Consider the following 19,362-nt stretch of genomic DNA (forward strand, 5'->3'; position numbering starts at 1 on the left):
TTAAGAGCTATGGTATGATGCAAGATTTATAGGAGTGCAGCTGATAGTTTGAGTGTCTCAGTTTGACAGTACCTCAGCTACATCCTGTTCTTTGGATTATTTTTTAAATCCATGGTTAAGACAAGCCCAGCAAGGTGATTCTAGGCAAGCCTTAGATGTTCTCTGTAGTGGATAAACATAACCTGCTCACCCATAAGTTTGTCTTTCTGATTACTTCATATTACTGTGATGGCATCTTGAATTATTTAAATCCACCGTTCTCATTGCAGCTAAGTTTGTTTTAAATAACTTGCACAAATTAGGACAGACCAGCTGCCCAAATCTGTCTCCCCCAAAATGCCTGCAACCTTCCCTCCTTAGATGAGAACAGTCTGTTCCTGCTGCTCAAATTAAAAGTGCAGCTGTGAGCTCAATGGCACAGACAGCATTAAATCAGTTGCAGTGACAAGCGACCTCAACTTCTAAGAGGACGTTTCAAACTTTATAATTATTGTCAGGTGAGTTAAAATCTATCAATGATAATAATAATGATGATAAAGTTGTTCAAAAGAAGCCCGGAGCAGAGATTTTTAGCAGTACTAGGAACACATGCAAAACAAAGCTATGGGACCGATAAGTCATTTTATCAGAAAAGTATTTAAGACCACAACCAACTGACATCTTCCATCATCAGCACTGTTTATGCCAGGAAGGTCAAGCTATTGTTCTGACTCAAGCTAATCTTCAGGAAAGTTGAAACCCTGGTTCAAATGGACGTTGTCATGGAAAGGATGAAAAACTGCAATGGATATTAAATGGCTATATATGTATGTATTTCAACATATACCAAATAGGCATTAACAATAGATAAATGAAAGTCTGGAGCCAGGCATATACTGTATGTTGAAACATATCACTATGGGGAAAAAATGTATACATTTTAAGAAAAATATTATTTTGTGCTGTTTATGTCTTCCTTGTATAAAACGAGAATAAGGCAGCACAATTCTAATGATGCACTCTGGCAATGTGAAACACGCCACAGAAAAAAATAACGGGTTTCATTATCACTTAATAATCTGCGATCAAATCATCAAAAAAAAAAATGTAGTAAGCAAATGTGTTTTGCAAAGACTGAGTCATACTTTAACAATGATACACCATAGTGAATATAATTTTAGGGCTCTGAATGATGGTATCAAAAATGCTATTTTTATTAACATGTTCTGTTACATTTCTTGCCCACAGAATTGTGTCAAATGTTTGTCAGCACTGGATTAATTACAAGATACATTCTCAAGAGCAAATGGCTGAATAGACCTTGGAGTTAGATAAAACAAAGAGAATGTCAGCCTGATAGATTATTCCTTAGATTCAGATGTCTAAGACGTTATGAATTATTTATTCAACTGTAGAAAGAAAAGCATTTCTTTTCCAACAATTAATCAAAAAAAGTATTTTTTTTGCAACACAAAGTTACCCTTTTGTGGCACCTTGATAATTTTTAACCCCCTCTTTCCTAGAGGGCCCAAATTTGTGGGCAATAGCATTGGTTCCAATAAACTCCTGGAAACAAAGTTGTTTTTCTCTTGACACTATGTGAATGTTATAAGTTGTTTTAGATTTTATTTTAAAGTGATTTTCCATCTTTTTTGTTTACTAACATATAAACCATCACAATGCATAATAAAAAAATGACTAATAAAAATATAATAGGAGGATTTTATTAATAAACACCTTTTTTCATTTTCTTCAACAGCTGTTTTTGCCTTACAATAAAAAGCGAGACATAATTTTTTCATATGTTATCGCTGGACAAATAATTCTTAGTTAAGCACAACAATGATGCTTCACAACTATTCTGATTTGAGCGTGTTCATTAAAAATCTGCATAATTAACAAATAGACAAATAGAAGTCTAGAGCCAGGCAAAAGTTTATTGAGTTCAAAGTTAACAAAACACTGCAAATGGTACACTTTCAGGCATGACAAAAATAAAGTTATGCAATAAAGCAGCTCATTTAAATAAATATTGTTTTCACTAGGTATCAATTGAGTCTAATATAACTGACTCAAGATGTCCACCAACTCTTACATAATTCAACCTGCGCTGATTGCATACTTATGATGCAGAGTGAATTTTTAGACCAAATCACAGCTTGGGAAAAAAAATAAAATAAAGCTTTAAACAAAAGAGGTAAAAATAAAATAAATATTTTTTTTAAAGCTTCATTTCTCCGCTGCAGTTTTTAAAAAAAAAAAACAAAAACACTTTGTTGGTATTTTTGCAGAGATTTTTACAGTCAGCTTAATAGACATGTTTATGTGCGCATGTGAGTATTCATAAGCATGGATGCTCAACTCTTAGCAGTTCAAAATAAAAAATACATCTGCAAAATGTATTCAAAAATTCTTATCAGCAGCTAAATCATTTCTTATCTAATAGCTACATAACAAAGAATAATAAAATATTCTTAACTGCATTGGCTACATGTTTCTTTTTTATCATAGTATCACAGCTTGTAAGCATATAGTTTTTCCCCCATAAATCTAAAAATGCTAAAAACAATGGCTTATTTTAAGCATGATTGCTACTCAGCTACAAAAACAAGCAATCACTGCAGTTACTGTGAAACAAGATAAATTCAGATCGGAGACAAATTAAGATGTGGGATTTGAATTGTAAAGTAGCACATATTTGCACTTCTTTAACCCGCAAAACTTTTTCACTGATTTTGAATTGCTTTTCAGCATTAAACGTATGACTATAGTAGTTGTCACATTAGTAAAACAACACCACAAGAAGTAAACACAAGTTTCCAGTTTGTTCCCCAACAAGTTTAAGTTACTCAAAGTGCACTTTGAGTAATTCTATTCATTTCTTCTATAAATTTTCTGCTTCTTGTCAAACCTGGGTGAGTGAAATTTCATTGAAATCTACCAATCTGAGAAGTACAATGTCACTCAAATGCATTCAAATGCAATTTATCATAATATGTCCTTAAAACGGTTAGCTTAACTGTTTGTGTTGGGTCATGATTGTTAAATGTCCTTTATCTCGATTTTACCATTAGTGATTTGAACATTTCATGCAAATCACTGAAACCTTTGATTCTACAGAGGTTCCTCAACTATCCAGAATCAGATCCATAGAAAGTCTCTGAGTTACATATTTAGCTTCATTCCAGAAATTGCAGCACATTCATTTCCAAAACTTTTTTTTCTTTAAATACAAAAAAATGTCCATTAATGCTACCTCCCAACAAGTTTAGATTTTCTTGTTTTGGCAAAAAATTTAGAAGAAGAAGCTATACAAGAAACTATCAGGCGTAAAACTCTCTATGCATATACAGTTAACCCCTACATAATGAGCTGTATTGGTAGGTCATGACACAAAGGCAAAAGGTGAAAGCAATGCAGATCCTGTTTACTTTCTTCTTTTATGTTATCAAGATGCTGGGAACGCAGTATTGTCAACATTTAGCAAAACAGAAAAAAAATTATACCTCTTCTCATATTTTCAAATGACAATTTTATTGTTGATAGGTAAATATGTTTTTCACTACAAACATTTTTATTAAAAAGGTTATGGATATATTGATCCTATTTCAGATAATCATGGCTCTGATCAAGGGTGTCTAAATTAACCAAGAAAAAACTCATCTTAACATAAATGTTGTAGGTCTAATCTCTGTGACTTTATGTCAGTTACATTTCTCACAAAAATTGAGTTAGGCCATTGATGCTGTTCTGAGTGAGTTATTACAGAGTGTATACTGAAAAATAAATGTTGATAAAATGGGTTATTTATTTAAAACTAATGAGTTTTGAATATGAAAGACTCAGTTCAGGGCTGATGAATGATCGAGTCCCAAATAACTGAGATTAATACCGGGGATGAAAATGTTAAACAATATTCACCAGCATTTATTATGAAATATACAGGTCAGAAAACTATCCCACCATGTTCATGAAAAGATAAAATTTTGCAAATAAGGAAATATATTAAGTCTTATCTGGTTAATCAGATAATAAAATGCTTAAATTATACATTTTGTGTTGCTCAATTGTTGTTTCCACAATACACAGCGTTGTAATTTTTTTTTCTTTCCTAAATTGTTCTTCATGCTGTTGCCTTTGTATCAAGTTCATGATGATGAATGTATTCATCAGAAAACCCCATGAGTGTCTTGTTGCTACTAATCATCATATTCCTCACTCCTCCCATCGCGTGATCCCTCCCAGCATGTTAAAGTTTTGTTAAGCGTCTGTCTTCATCTCGGGCTCATCATTACAGTGACTCATCCTTTCGCCCACCTGCTTTTCTTCCATCCTTCCCTCCTTTTTTTTCCTCCTCTCCCCCTTTTCTTTTCTGCTCCTCTAACCTCCTTCGTTCAGTTGCTCTGCTGTATCCCTCCTCCCACACACTTTAAGGGAGCAGGATTAGCGTTTGTGTGCATCTGGTGAGTGCCTTCAGAGCTATAACATAGGCATGTCCCCCCCATCTGGTGTATCAACCCCAGCTGTATCCCACCCCCCACCCCACTCCATGCTCACTCAGCCTAGCATGGTGAGGCACTCATTCGTGTGTGTGTGTGATAGTGAGGAGGAGGCACGGCAGAGGGAGGTGCTACCATCGGCAGGGACTGAGGTGGGGGCCCGCTCGAATGGGGATGTGATTGCGAGTGGGCGAGAACATGTGGCATCCTAGTGAGGGTAGAGGTGGCACCTGGGTGAAGGGGGTGTGGATATGAGGAGGAGGTGGAGGAGGAAGACGCAGGATGGAGCTGGTAGCTGGCAGCTGATGAAGGCCCGGAAGAAGAAGGCGTTGCCTGGGAGCTACTGCCGCCCTTTAGGGTTTGCTGAGGCGGCGGGGTCTGGTTGAGCTGGATGGAGATGTCAGAGGAGACATCAGAGGGACTTCGGCCCCGCTGTGGTGGAGCCCAGGAGTCTGGATGAAGAAACTGGCCACTGTAGTCGCTGCAGTCAGACATACGGGGGCGGTAGAGTGCTGGATGGGGGCGGTAGAGCTCCTCCTCTGCATAACGCTTCATAAAGAGGTAGACAGACATCACTCCTGCACCCTGAGAAGGACACAGATAGAGTTACATAAATAGGTTTATTTTATCTTCTGTGAATGTAGACTAAAATGGACAGGTAGTCATTTTCTTTTAACTTAACTATAAATGCTGCCTATTTCCCCACCCCTGAAATTGACATTTCAGACATATCATAGGTAGCCTTCTAACTGCAGAGTTTGATGTAAAACTGGTTTGGACATTTAAATCTAAATAGTCATCTGCTATTTAAACATAGAGAAACCTAAATGGAGAAGCATAGTTCAAACCCCAGATATTTTTAGGATATATTAATCCATCCATCCATCTAACACCCTTGTCCCTAGTGGGGCCTGGTTGGGGTTTTTCAGTTTGCGCAAGAAAGGATAAGGCTCCAGTTAAGGAAAAGATATGAATCCAACATTTAGGTTCTATTTATTTGTGTTCTCGCTGAATTTCAACTAGTGATTCAATTGTTGACAGGAACTGTTCTGGCCCGAGAAGGGAAGAGCAGTCAGCTGGCAATTAGAAAGTTAGATTCATGCTTTCCCCCACCACATGTTGACATAAAATTAGCCACAGAACATCAAGTTGTGTAGCAATATTCTGCATTAAGAAGTGAATTTTATTAGTTTGAATTAGTGTTACTCAAGTCTAAAATGAGCATGAGTGGCTCAAAGACTAGAAAAGTGCTGCATAAGTGCAGTTCATATACTACTTAAATAGAGTACAAACAATAAAACAAATATGATGAAAAACCTGATGAATCCCTTCAAAACACCAACTCAAATTTAACTGTTTATAGAAGTGTTTAGTAGCCAACATGTATTGTTTAATGTTACATCCATTCTGTTGGGACATAATGTGTCGTTTCCTACATACCATTGTTTGATATTATTTTTTGATTCTTTGCAACAAAAATAAAACAAAACTTAGCAGGCACTTATCTAACTAAACTAAAAAGCAATAATTACAGATAATCTGGGAGGCTACAAACTGTTACCCCAGAAACCAGAATACATATTTATTACATCTGCAAAGTGAGTCTTTCATATTAAAATGGCTTTCCATTTAGCATTCTCCAGCAGTAGTCCAATCACAATCATGTATTAATGGTGTCAGTCTAATAACAGACAGTAATAGCAGGACTATCTTCGCTGAGTCCAGAGGGATTTTATGCTGTCGGGAAATTGTTTCGGAAAACCGAAATTGACAAAGGGAAAAAGCAGACGTTACCTTTTATTTCATAATAACATCTGTATTACCACAGGTAGTAGAAAATGAAAAATAATACTCAGCCAATTTTTGAGCTAACAGAACCTGCAGCATCCTTATTCGTAAATTGCAAGATTTCAAACAACCATCAGGAGAGGAAAAGATGAATAAATCAGACATAATTTTGCAAGGAGTTGACAAAAAGGCCTCAGAGCTGCAGGGTGGAATGAGCAATTACCCAAAAATGTATTCATGTTTTCACTTGGGCTTTCACTGAGCTTCCTCAGCTCATTCACTATTCATCCACAACATCATGACTACAAAAACATGTACAAACTTGAATGCTGATTAAAGTGAGAAAGTATGTGTTAGAGAAACAGATTGTGTGTGAAAATCTGCTATGGAATTCTACAGAAATAAGTACAAAAAGGATGAAAAAAAACCAAAGATAAAGGAAATGTGGATGATTATATGAGACGGGCAAAGAAAAGAAAAGAAACTTAAAAAAATTAAATGACAACAGGGAATTATCAAAAAGATTGAAAGCTTTAAAAAATTGCACTTTTTTTTAAACAAAATCGAAAAAATTTGAAAATTAACCAAAAGGGTAGAAATAAATACTGAAAAAATGCCTTAGAAAAAAGAGGGAGGTTGGAAATCAGGAAGAAGTGCTAATGTAAAAACAATTAAATTTGGTAGAAGAAAAGGACAAAAGGAACTAATGTGAAATAATACATTTAAAAAAGATGTCACAGTGACAAAGAGGGGATGCAGCAAAAGCAGTGAAGGAAAGAGGATAAGGTGGAGAAAAGAAAAACAGAAGAGGGTTGAGACAAAAGAAGATTAAAACAATGAAGATTAAAGAAGACAGAAGAGACAAGATAAAAGTAAAGGACATCCAAAGACAAGACCAGACTGAAAAGAAAGGCCGACAGGCAAGATGAAAAAGAGATGATGGAGAAGGAGGAGGAGGAAAGATCTAAAAATGAAAAGATTGAAGGATGAAAGAGTGAGTGTAGCAGAGAACCCCCGCCTCCACCAGCGAGGAATTTTCTGATGCAAAGTGCTGCTGCAACAGAGCTGCTGCCCTCAAGTATTCCAGCTATTAACATTTATGAATATTGATGTGAGCGGAATGACGAGATCCTACGCAGGCACTTTTAAGCGTGTGTTTGGCTCAATACATCTGGTGAGTGTACGCGCATTTATGTGTGTGTTGTTTTAAATGAGTGTGTTAATCTGAATTGTGTTTGTTTAACAGCCAGATCCTATGCAATCTATGTGTGTGTGTCTGGCCTATGCATACTGACTCTATAAATCCTAAACATCAGCATATATTTGAGTAACTTAACTGGCTAAAAGAGTCTTATGTGTTCAGTTGAATTTTCCAGCAACGTACAGTATGTGTGCTGCAGCTGCAGTGTTTGCAGACAAAATAGTAACACAGCTCCTAAATGCTTCTGCCATGTGTTTATCTACATGCAGGATTAGCAACTAAGTAACTTTGCAACTGCATGTGATTGAAATATGTGTGTGCATACATGAGGGTTTCTTGAATTACCTCTTTGAGCAGGAAGGAGGAGGCAGCGAAGGCAAAGGACCAGCCGTAGTGGTAGTGAAAAAACTGCTCTGGCTCTCTGGGTCGATTCATCACTTCGTCATTAATACTGGAAATGTATAAAACCAAACCCACCACCAGACTGAGACCTGAGGAGGCAAAAAACCAACAGACACATACAACTGAAACCACATATCATTGTTCACTTTATAAGACACAATTTATATTAACTTGACAAACACCAGAATAAAGACAGAGACAATGTCTTGAGAATATATATATTTTTCTTTCCTTATCTCCAGGAGTTGACATATATAGAAGAGACTTAGGACCACTGATTAAATTTCAGAATTCTGACTTTAATCTTCTGAGATCAAAAGTCAGAATTCTGCTATTTTTTTCTTGTAGAATTTTGAGAAAAAGTCAGAATTCTGAAATTAGAGTCAAAATTATTTTTTTCTTTTGTATGGAATCCTCTTCCTTATAATGATTTCTTTACAACTTCAGTCCAACTGGAACAACAGTTCTGCTGTCATCCTTTAAAATAAGTTCTGTTTATTGTTCATAATTTTTTGAAACATGAAAGTGCTTCCTAGTAACATACCAAATCTTGAAAATTGTTGATGCACTCCATAACATAAAAAATTTCTATAATGCTAATAAAGAAAGAGTTTAATTTTAATAGTACACATTGAACTTAAATGATTTGAACGTTTGAACGGTCAGTCTTTGACATAAGGGTTTTAAAACATTTCATAGCCAAAAAAAAAAACAAAACAAAGAAAATGGTCAGACATTCTAGACAACGTTGTAGAAAATGACTGATTTAACCACGCAATTAGAAATATGCATTTCTCCTGATTTACTGCAATGCTATTCTCATCTGAATATGATTTTATTTTATTTTTTTACTTGGTCTGTGGAAAAAAAAAAAAGCCTGGAAAGCCTAATGATTATGTGTCCTGACGGTGCTGCAAATAGGCTAAGAAAACCTTAACAAGTGGCAGAGCTGTAGCAAAGAGATAAAAAGAGAACAGAGTCTTGCACACACTGAGAGACCTGCATGTCTGTTTGTGGTTTAAAGAAATGTGAGTGCACAAAGCAATGGGAGTCAAATATGGACTCCCATTGCTTACACAAACACACATTAAAACAAAGACAATGAAGCCTCATTAGAAGTGTGTCAGAACCTCTTCTGTCAACAGATTTACTGCAGCCGACCTGTAAAGCCCGGCGCAGGAAAAACCTGGCATGTTATGCACAGGAAGGAAGAAATCACCAGAAAAGCCCCAACACCACACTATGTTAGAAAGATAACAGAACCCACTGCACTTATAGAAAGTAATACAAATTAAGAACAACATTTAAGTAAATTTTGTTTTACTCAATTACTGATCCATACTGGGCATGGCCCAAATCAAAGATATAAATACATTTTAATAAAGATTCAAATGTATAAAAAGAAGTCTCCAATTAAGCTATCACAAGTAAATGTTTTTAATGTATTTAATTGCTAATTTCAGGGTTTTCCTTTCTGTAGTGCTAAATTTTAGGATTTAAATTGTTTCATAGAAAATAAAGTTGTAATGTCTCATCTTGACCATTAGAGGGTAGTGTTGTAGCCTAATGCGTTTAGTACTAAGCTCTTGGTTATTGTATCCCACATGAAATTAGACCTGAGAAAATTATGTGCAAATAGAAAACTTTGAAAAAGAAAACAAACAAACAAAAAAAAACCCAACAACATCGATCACTTGGATAATCACCACACAGTCTGCAACAAACCACCCAATTAATAAAGTTTTCTCTTTTTTTAACAGTCAGTTTAATAGATTTATGGGAGTATTTGTTCTTGGTGTTTCTTCTTTATTTAGCAATAGAATATTTTAGAAATTTCTTTCAATTGCATGGCTTTACAAAAGTCTTTCATGACTGCTCACTTGTAGATTAACAACATCACTGTTGTAAAATGAGAACCTGCAAGAAAAAAACATATATTTGATATTTGCTGTTTATCTACAAAGTTAACATATCTTCAAATTGTTGTAAATACCCCACATTATTCACTGCAATCCAGTGTACGTAAAACCTACATGTTTTCCTGCAACATTTTAAAAACTGGATTGTGTCTGCAATATAGATTTCAGGGGCAGAAATGCATGACAAATTGTGCTGAACAGTTTGGTATGATAGGATGATCCTCTCCATGCTGGCTCGCCAACATTAGTATGACATCATGTGTCCAGTCAGCAGTCCACCATGCTAAGATAGCATCTGTGAGGTTAACACCCATGCACATAAAAGGTGCAACAATGAGGATTTTTGCCCAACAAGCATGAGAGCCAAAAAGTTGCAGTAATCTATTTATCAGATGAACGGTTAGACCAAAAAACGTTAGAGAGAGCTGTCCTGCAGTGATATAAGGAGGTGATGTCATCCTGCTGGTTGCAGTGATTTCTGTCTCCAACAGGAGTCTGATCCAAATGACACACCGCTCAAAGTCCAGTAATGAGACAAAAACTGTTAATATGTGCTTCTAGGCATTGATGTGCCTATAGGCGTTATTTTAGCTCAAAAATGTGTGTTGTATTTTACAAGTCATTCTTCGTCATCTGAATTTATAACATGAGTATTTCGTCTAAGAATACAACAAAGCAAGTGCATTACTTAGTTGATTATCTTACTTTTAGCATACTAAAAAAATGCACCAATGACAGGCTGTTGCCCTATAGACAAGCTGAAAGTTTTGACACACATCCTATATCTTTTTGTGAATAGTGGTATCTAAAAATCCCCATAATCTAAAGTCAACCAAATCTAAAAACATGTGATTGAACAATGAAGATTAAAATATTAGGATTGTTTGCAGATGCTTGTCTGAAATCCATTTGGAATATATTCATACTAAATGCAGTCTATCTACTGAAGTAAGGACGCTTGAGCCATTTGGCTACAGTTAGCAACAGACATTCATATAGAAAAATAAAAATCAAAGTACTGACTTTCTGTTTTAAAAGGAAACAAAAACATGCACTGAAACATAAACACACTACTCCTGTATAGTTTCCTTGACAGGAAGCTATTATTTGGGACTAAATCACCTCCACGGTACTGCCTGCTGCAAGAATAAGGTACAGCTTGACAGGATGTCAGCTAAGAAAGATGTATAGGAGAAGCAAAAGTGACTCTTAAGTCTGCAGAGTTGTCTTTTTTACCATTTGTCCCTACAAATGTTGTCAAGCACATCTCAACCCGTCTCTGTTGCCATTTAACATCTCATTTTAGCCAATAGCTAAAAGGAGTTTGACACTTTCAATCTTTACTGCAAAAATTCTTACATTCTGGTTGAATTAACTAAATAACATCAAGTCTTTCTGTTCAAATATAACTTATCATGAAAATCTTTGCCCATGTCTCCCATTCTTAAAGCTGTTGTAACAAACATCCATTTGAAATAACTCAGCTTTCGTAACATTAAATGAAATGCCTTCTATCTGCTGTTTCACTGAGGTATTCTCTGCTCTCCTCAAGAGTTTGTTTCAGGGTTTGTGCTGTAGCAGGAAAAAAACAAGATTCCTTTTGCAATAAAAGAGCTGTTAAAGTTGAGCACAGTAAGGTGACTATGCCTCTATAAAGACTGAGTTCAACCTCAGCACCCCTTTAATCACAAGGCTTTTTATCTTTAATGCAAAGATAAGCTTTAAATCCTCAGTAGCGTGGCTTTTGAAGACCTTTATTGCAAGTTTGGCGAGATGAGAATAACCGAAAAGCAGCAGGAGAGATTTAAAACATTTATTATAATACCTTTAAAAAGTGTCAGAAAATGTCACAGATCATTTAAAGTTCAGCATAAAAACAATAAGTAAAACATATTCAGATATAGAATAGTTTTAACATCACACAGACCCTTTCGGCATGGAATGTGGTAACTTGATTTCCTGTAATTACAATAAAAAGTAATTGCAAAATCGAGGCAAAAACTGAAAAAATTCTTGGATTTATTCCACAAAATTACAAGCTGCTTGATAATCATCCCGGTAGTTGAAATGACATCAAGTGGAATAACATTTCAATTTTATTCTGTTCCATTTGCAATAGAAATATGATTTTGTTGCATTTTGCAACAGGGCCAACTTAACAGAGACAACAGTATTTTTCTCTGCATTCTGTAAAACACAGATCAAATAAATTAAATAATAGAGATTGTAAAAGTCTGTCTATAGGACTCAAAATCACAAAAGAACAAATATAATGACATTTATTATCTTGTCTCATGAATGAGTCAGCCATATTGGATTCTGAAGTTGCAGTCAATAAGGGACATACCACCTTTTAAGCTGAAAATCCATTTTATATAGGAGATTAAGCATTTGGAAAAAACAGAAATTAAATAATTCAACATCTCCAGTCTGAGGGAAATTGCAATGAGTACTTATTATGGCTCATAATAATAATAATAATAATAATAATAATAATAATAATAATAATAATAATAATAATAATAATAATAATAATAATAATAAACACCATTCCGAAATCACTGTTCTGGGAGGTTTAGATCTCTAAAGCCATATTTGTTTTCCCCACAAGTTCACAAAATATCTGCCACAAATGTTTGGACTGTGAGGTGCTTGCTCTGTCTGCGTTTCTCGTGTAAGCATTACCTGATAGTATAAAGAATATCCCAGACACGAAGGCCAGTATGGTGCGCTGTGGCCGGATGTGACCAATATTGCTAATGACAAAGGCGGTGAAGACAAAGAGCAGGGAGACCATGGGAAACGGTGTGGCTGTCCGGACCATTTCTGAAAAACAGCAAAAGAAGACAAAAGAGGAAATGTTAATGAAACGAACATGGATGATTAAAAAAGAGGATTTCATTTTCTCACTGTTGGACTTCAAATTATACTCAAATGTTCTTGTTTTAGGTTCATAAGGATTACCATAATTATATCTACAGCCTTTGTGAAATTCCATCACCATGACTGCACATTTTTTGTCTTTCATGTTGGTACATGACTTGTTTCATAGTTAATAAAGATTTTAAATTAGCAGCTAAGAAGATGACATTAATATCTGGGCTTTCTCAAATTGTTAAAACAAGACAGTTTTAGTTCTGCTCATGTCTGCTTGTCCAGTGTATTCAGACAATCTAAACCTCTGTTACGATGCTTATTTTTCTAAATATATCATGTATATTCACATCACACTTATTTTTGAGTGTGAGGCTTTCATTTCCAAAGCATACATTGAATACAGCCAATGTGTGAATACACACATTGGCTGAAACTAACACATCCCACCTAGGAAAGATCTTATTCATTCTGCAATATCAAGAAATGTTTATATTGCTTTGAACAAGAACAATTACACAGGAAATTTAAACACTGTGTAAAATAATAAAGAATAAGCAGAATGTGTTTCATTTAAATTACTCTACTTATCTATTCCCTATAAATGCTGATCTGTCACAGCTCATTCAGGGCTAAGTTGAGTAAGGTTATGATTTATTCATCCACAGATGCAGTGCGGTGTTATAACTTGTGCATCTACCTAAGAATATCTGTCCACCATTAACCAGACCACAGATTTTCCCTAAGGTACCTCCAACAAGGTGTGATTTACATCTCAGTGGAAGAATAAACTGCAGAGAGTAAAACATGTTTCAGGCTGGTTCTTAGTGTCAATATTTTAAATTATTGAAATAGCTTAGGGATAAAGAAAGTCCACTGGGGGCGTTGTCAAGCTCTCAGAATTCACTTATCTCTCCTTCGTAATGTTTTAGGATACACATATTTTGTTAAAAATAGATAAAGTCCTCCACAGGCTTTTTATTTGCAGCAGTAGAAACCATGTATTTTAAAATCTTTGATTATATTTAATTTATCCTTGAGAATTCCCCTGATTTTTTACATGTTAAATAACTTACAAGTTTCATGTACCTCTATGTAACTGATGTTTCTCAGAAAATACAATGGAGTAATACCAGAATTTGATTTGTTTTGTTCAAGAGTTCATTCATTATCTAGAATTATACTCAAATATCAGTAACTTTGCAAAACAACTTCATTAAAAGTATAAGCTAAACAAGTAAAAAAAGAAAATAATCACAAAATTATCTGTCGGGTTCTTTTTTTTGTTTGTTAAATACAGATAGTACAATCAATTGTGTGGGGAAATATTGGTGTACCAGAAACAAGTTCAACATGAACTGAAGCAGAAAGATAAAAATAAAAAGAAGAATAAGAGACTGTACTGTGACAACAAATGAGCAACATATTAAAAGTTATTCTATGTCAATGTAAGATGTTTTATTATTAACATTAAAAGGAGAAAAAAATCTGTGCTTGAGGGTTTAATTAAAACCAGCATGATAAAAACCTTCCTACTGTGAGCAATTGTTCATTATTTGCTTCTGGAGTATGTCCCCCCCCAAGATATCAGTTTTAGTAAAACAGAGGCTGATTATTAGTTTAATAACTTCCACATCAAAGAGTGGAAGGTACGGTGCATTCACTGGTCATACATTTTGATTGGGATTTTAAATTTATTAGAAAATGAACAAACAGCCCTGCTTTTGTAGTATATCCCCCCCCCCCCCCCCCCCCCCCCCCGAAACACACATTACCTCTGGAAAATTAACTGAAAATAACCAGCAAACAGTATGTACTGAAACATTTTACTAAAGAATTTGACAGACATTGGAAAGGAAGTCATGTAGTTTCCTTCTTGACACAGAAATCTGAAAATGATAAGCGAACATTTTAATGAGTGTGTTAGACTTTTTATTTAATCAAAGCATAAAATTCTCCATCTTATATTGATTTTTGCACCAAATAGAGCTGATCCAGTGTATATATGTTTACTTACTTAGTATGTTGGCTGTGTTTTCTGTTGTGATCTCTATCTCTGGTTCAGTGAAATACTCCGATGCAACACATCTGCCCTTCTCAGGTCCTAAGAGAGGAAGAAATGAGGGGTGGGATATAATATTTGCATATGGAAATGAAAAAACTAGTCCAAAACAGAAACTACAGCTGAAAAACACAGTCAAAGGTCAGACAGGGAGGGCCAGACTGAGCAGCAGAGGAGCCGAACAAAATAGTAATTTTGAAAACATACCATTGAACAGATGAACTTAAAAACAACGTAAATAAACTGACACAGAGCTGCAGAGAATAAAATTACAGACACAGACAGATGGAGGTCAGAAGGTTTCTGAGAAAAACAAGACCTGAGCAGAGAGAGAGGAGAGCTGAACAACAATTAACCTCAAACTGTGGTCACACTGTGAAAAAACACACGCATACACAAAAACGTGTCTGTGCAAAAATATGCCAGATAAGTGATGCGTGCATGTCAAGACAAATGTGATACGGCTCCTCCCTCTCTCACCCACGCACCAACACACGACTGGCCCTTCAAAATGCCATCAGCGTTTTCATCCTCTGACCTTTTGTACCAAGCATCAGAAACATGGCTTCCTCCCCAGAGCGACACCATCATGACCAAAAACACAGCGACAGCTACTGCAGAAAAAGGACAGTCATTTGTGACCGCCTGGCTTTTGTGTGTGTGTCTCGAGGAAAACACTTGTGTCCAGTGACAATACATCTCATAAAAAAGAGTGAACTCTTCACTGACTCTTGGTTTCATACTGATTTTGTTATCAAGTTATTAATGTATTTTAAGGCTAAATCTCAGGTTTGTAAATGCTGTCTAAATAATCTCTCCTTGCAGTGTGTGTTCTTAAAATTAGAAGTTCCAAACATGACATTGCCTTCAGACATCTTAACCACATCTAGGTGTCAGTAATTAAAATAGTATGAGAAGTTAGATTTAAACTGCAGCATTGCCTGCATGCAGCCATAAAACAAAAACTTAGAAATGTGAAGATTTATAGCCTTATAAAATACGGTTTTAGTTCTACTCCGTAGTACAATCTCACAGGAAATTTTGAATTATGTTGTTTTCTAGTGCAACACTTTGCAACTTGACAAAAAAGGATAAAACCAGCTACAATACTTAGCCCTAACTTCTCCGCTGTTCTGTTAATACTACATTTATTGGTAACATCAGCATACATGATTAGAATACTGTGGTAAAGTTTCCTATCCATTAAGGGGATTGGCTACCATCTCATAACTTCTATCCATAGATTTTGACCCAGTTTTGTTCTGGAATGTGGACCAGATTTTCTTTCATGATCCGATGTAATTAGCTGTTCACTGTTGCCATGTGCTTACTGGGCTTCCTTAGCCTCTGGTTCACATTGTGTAATTATTTTCTGTCTGGGCCAAAATCTTGTCGTGAAAGAAAATTTCTGATGTGACAGATGCACCAACTGCTTCTTTAGGTCTCTATCAACCAAAAAACAAAAACCCTGGGGCAAATTTTAAGCGGTGTCACATATTTTCTGGGAAAACCATGCAGTATGACTATTGCAGAGGCCAATATCTGATTATTTTTCCCTATTTTGCCCAAATATAAGTATTTCTCCCACCATCTCCCAATCCAACACTAAATGGATGCACATAAACCCCTTTTATTTGGTGTCCGTTCATTGTTGGACCAATGTCTGTCGGATCTGTCTGGCACTATTCACCTGCAGCAAGTCATACTTTCTGGAATCTCCATTCATACAGAATGAATTAAATTACTCAAATAGATCCTGACAAAACCTTGGATGATTCTTATATATAGCTGAAGTTGGACTGATTTGGATTTTTTTATACAGTGGTTTTGGATCAAACTTGTTTGTTCAGTAAAGTGCTTTAAGACGACAATGGTTGTAATTTGCAGTCACACAGATGACCCCAGGAGTTTGCCACTCCTCAGAAAAAGCTGTAAAGTCCTTGAACCAGTTCTTCCTAATCATGATCCTCATAGCACGCAGCTCTGCATGTTTCAAATCAAACTTGATTTAAAATGATGGCTCATTAACAGGGTTGAGGAGAATTTAATGACCTGCTGTGAAGGTAATTAATGCACTTAAATTAGAGGCATTGGTGCAAACACACCTCAAAAACATCCAGGACAGCATGCTGCAAACATGACTTTTAGACTAGTCATTTGCTTTGCAGTGAACCATTTAAAAACAAGCTAATAAATACATAATAGTAATCTCAGAAAAACTATGAAGAAACTCTAATTAAAATATTTAAAAAAATTAAAAAGAACTCACTGATCTGTCTTTTCTCCTTTTCTCAAAAAAGGTTTGTAGTTTTGGGTAAAATTGAACTAAATATTTCATATGTTTCTTTGTCTCTGTTTTTTGAGAAGAAAACATTCTTCTTCTAAGAATACAAATCGCATCCAGTCTTTTGACCACATATTGTCTAATGTTTACTGATTCTGGTTGCAGACCTGCAACAAAACAGACTCTCCAGAGCCCGGAGTGGAGCGCCATCTTGACCTCCATGGTTTGGTTCTGCTGCAGAACGATTCCCTCCTCCATCAGCAGCCAGTAGTCCGTTGATACAGCAACGCCCACCAGCAGCAACCCACAAGCTCCAAACACCGACGAGAGCAGTGTGAGCGCTCTCGTGCTGAACGAACTCATCTGAGGAGCAAAGAGGAAAGAATTGGTGATAATTAGTGTGAATCCTTGGTTATCGTTGGAGGTGTAACAAAAAAAGAAAAAATTTGAATAGTGAGAAGATGTGTGTTTTTGTGGCAGCTTGAATAATTCATAGATTTCTGCAAGGTGACTTGAATCATGTTATAAAGTCTAAACAACAGAAAGACTGCAACTTAATACTGCACCATATTCAACATTCTACCTTCTTTAAAAGCAGACAATGCTTTTAATATTTGGTATATCTTCAGGTTACTATGTTGTGAAAAATTAAATTCATCCTCTGCATTACCAAATGAGGCCTGTTTATGGTTTCCAGGTAGCATGCAGTGTAGCTTGTCGCTCACTAGGTGGCAGAAAAGTTGCCTCTGTCATGCTTCACCATAGCTGTTGACACTGTGAGACATATCCTCTTCTCATACACACACAAACACTCATCCATCCAGTCAAAATGGAGGTCTCATTCATCATACGGTGAACTCTCCTGATGTAACAGATGTGATGCCTTCAATGATCCAAAAACAAAACACTGACCCAGAACACCGATCTACTCTGATGGAAGAAACTGTTCTCCCTAACCTTCATTTTAGAAATTATTGTTTTAAATTTGTTCATGATGCAGTATGTGAAAATGAAGCAGCCTTTAAGCTAGCAGGCAGCTTGTTCTTATTCTTATTAAAACCATGTTAAATACTATGCCACCTGCAGCTCTCATCACCTGCAGGTGTAGCATAAATTATTAAAAACTGGAAATTGAATTCCGTTGATATGGTTTAAAGGAACATGCTACAGGCTTAATGTGCACTTATAAAATGCATGAGAAGCAGCTTTTAAATTAGATGTATTCATACTCATGGTCACTAAGCAATTAGCCCTTTCCCTGTGGCAAGAAAATAAGTGTGAGATGAATTCCTTTGCTGTTTCCTTGTCAGTCTCTGCCTTCAGTATTTCACATCATTTAAATATTGAGTGTGTGGCATTAGGGTTATAATATTCCCAACAGCCTAATCTTGTGGTTTAAAGTTATTGCTGACAGTTTAGATGTTTTATATCAAGATGTTGTGCTTAAATCTGGGATTCAATGAGAGCAGGTCCCAAGATCATGTTTCTATAACACATGTACCAACTGTTCCTTTCACTACCATGATTGATAATTTCATGCTGATTTATGTGCTTGTTTTTCTCCGAACATGAATATATGTATTATGGTCAAAATTCTCTACTTTGCTCTCATCTGTCCAAAGTGCATTATCCCAAAAGTCTTGTGGTTTACTTGGTGTAACTTAGCAAAGGGTAAAAGTTATGCAGCCAATATCTGTTTTGAAATAATAAGTATTCCTATTCAACCCCATGTCAAAGACCTATTATTTAAAAAGATAAAATTAGTTTTTAATGCTATCAACACCTTTTAAACTTAGTTCGTGGCAGAATAATCTTGCATAATGTCAGTAATTATAGTTTAATTATATTATAAAATTTCAACAATGCAGCCTAAAAGCATAATACCGCCTATACTGCTATATTATGTTTAAGCAGTATAATATTAAGTTTGCAAAATGTAATTGTTGTGTTACTGATCAGATATTGATAGTATTTAAAAATTAAATTTCTTTTGTAATAGCATTATATTTCATACATCTGAAATAACATGGTTCCTTCTTTCTTTTTTATCATATATCTTTTTTTTTCCAATTAAAAACCATTATTGACTATTGAAATAACAGCTTTCACAAATAAATCTTCTCTGAGCACCAGAAATGACCAAGAGTATTAAATGAAAGATGTGTTTGTTTGCTTTATTTATTGTTTTCTGCTTTTTCTAGCTTGAAACATAAACATATTTGCTTTAAAACTACTATTATAGGCTGAAACAAGGGTTGAAGGATGCTCTTCAATCTTCAAAAGTTTAGAGTTGAAAGCTGATAAGAGGGCAGTCTAGCAGAAAACGAGCTCAGCAGACAACAACAGGACAGATG

General features: G+C 35.5%; 1 protein-coding gene across 1 annotated transcript in view; it reads right to left on the reverse strand.

Moving 5' to 3' along the window:
- Nucleotides 1-1,896: 1,896 nt before the first annotated feature.
- LOC102220955 (voltage-dependent calcium channel gamma-7 subunit-like) overlaps nucleotides 1,897-19,362 on the reverse strand; it is a 28,054-nt gene continuing 10,588 nt past the window's right edge. The window contains exons 2-6 of the mRNA XM_005804704.2: nucleotides 17,176-17,371; nucleotides 14,680-14,766; nucleotides 12,474-12,614; nucleotides 7,813-7,958; nucleotides 1,897-5,063 (exon numbers count right to left, since the gene is read on the reverse strand). Coding sequence (XP_005804761.1) covers nucleotides 4,542-5,063; nucleotides 7,813-7,958; nucleotides 12,474-12,614; nucleotides 14,680-14,766; nucleotides 17,176-17,371 — 1,092 coding nt within the window. The 3' untranslated portion in view covers nucleotides 1,897-4,541. The remainder of the gene's footprint in view (nucleotides 5,064-7,812; nucleotides 7,959-12,473; nucleotides 12,615-14,679; nucleotides 14,767-17,175; nucleotides 17,372-19,362) is intronic.

The sequence above is a fragment of the Xiphophorus maculatus genome, chromosome 13 (genome assembly GCF_002775205.1).
Source record: "Xiphophorus maculatus strain JP 163 A chromosome 13, X_maculatus-5.0-male, whole genome shotgun sequence".
Classification (NCBI taxonomy): Eukaryota; Metazoa; Chordata; class Actinopteri; order Cyprinodontiformes; family Poeciliidae; genus Xiphophorus; species Xiphophorus maculatus.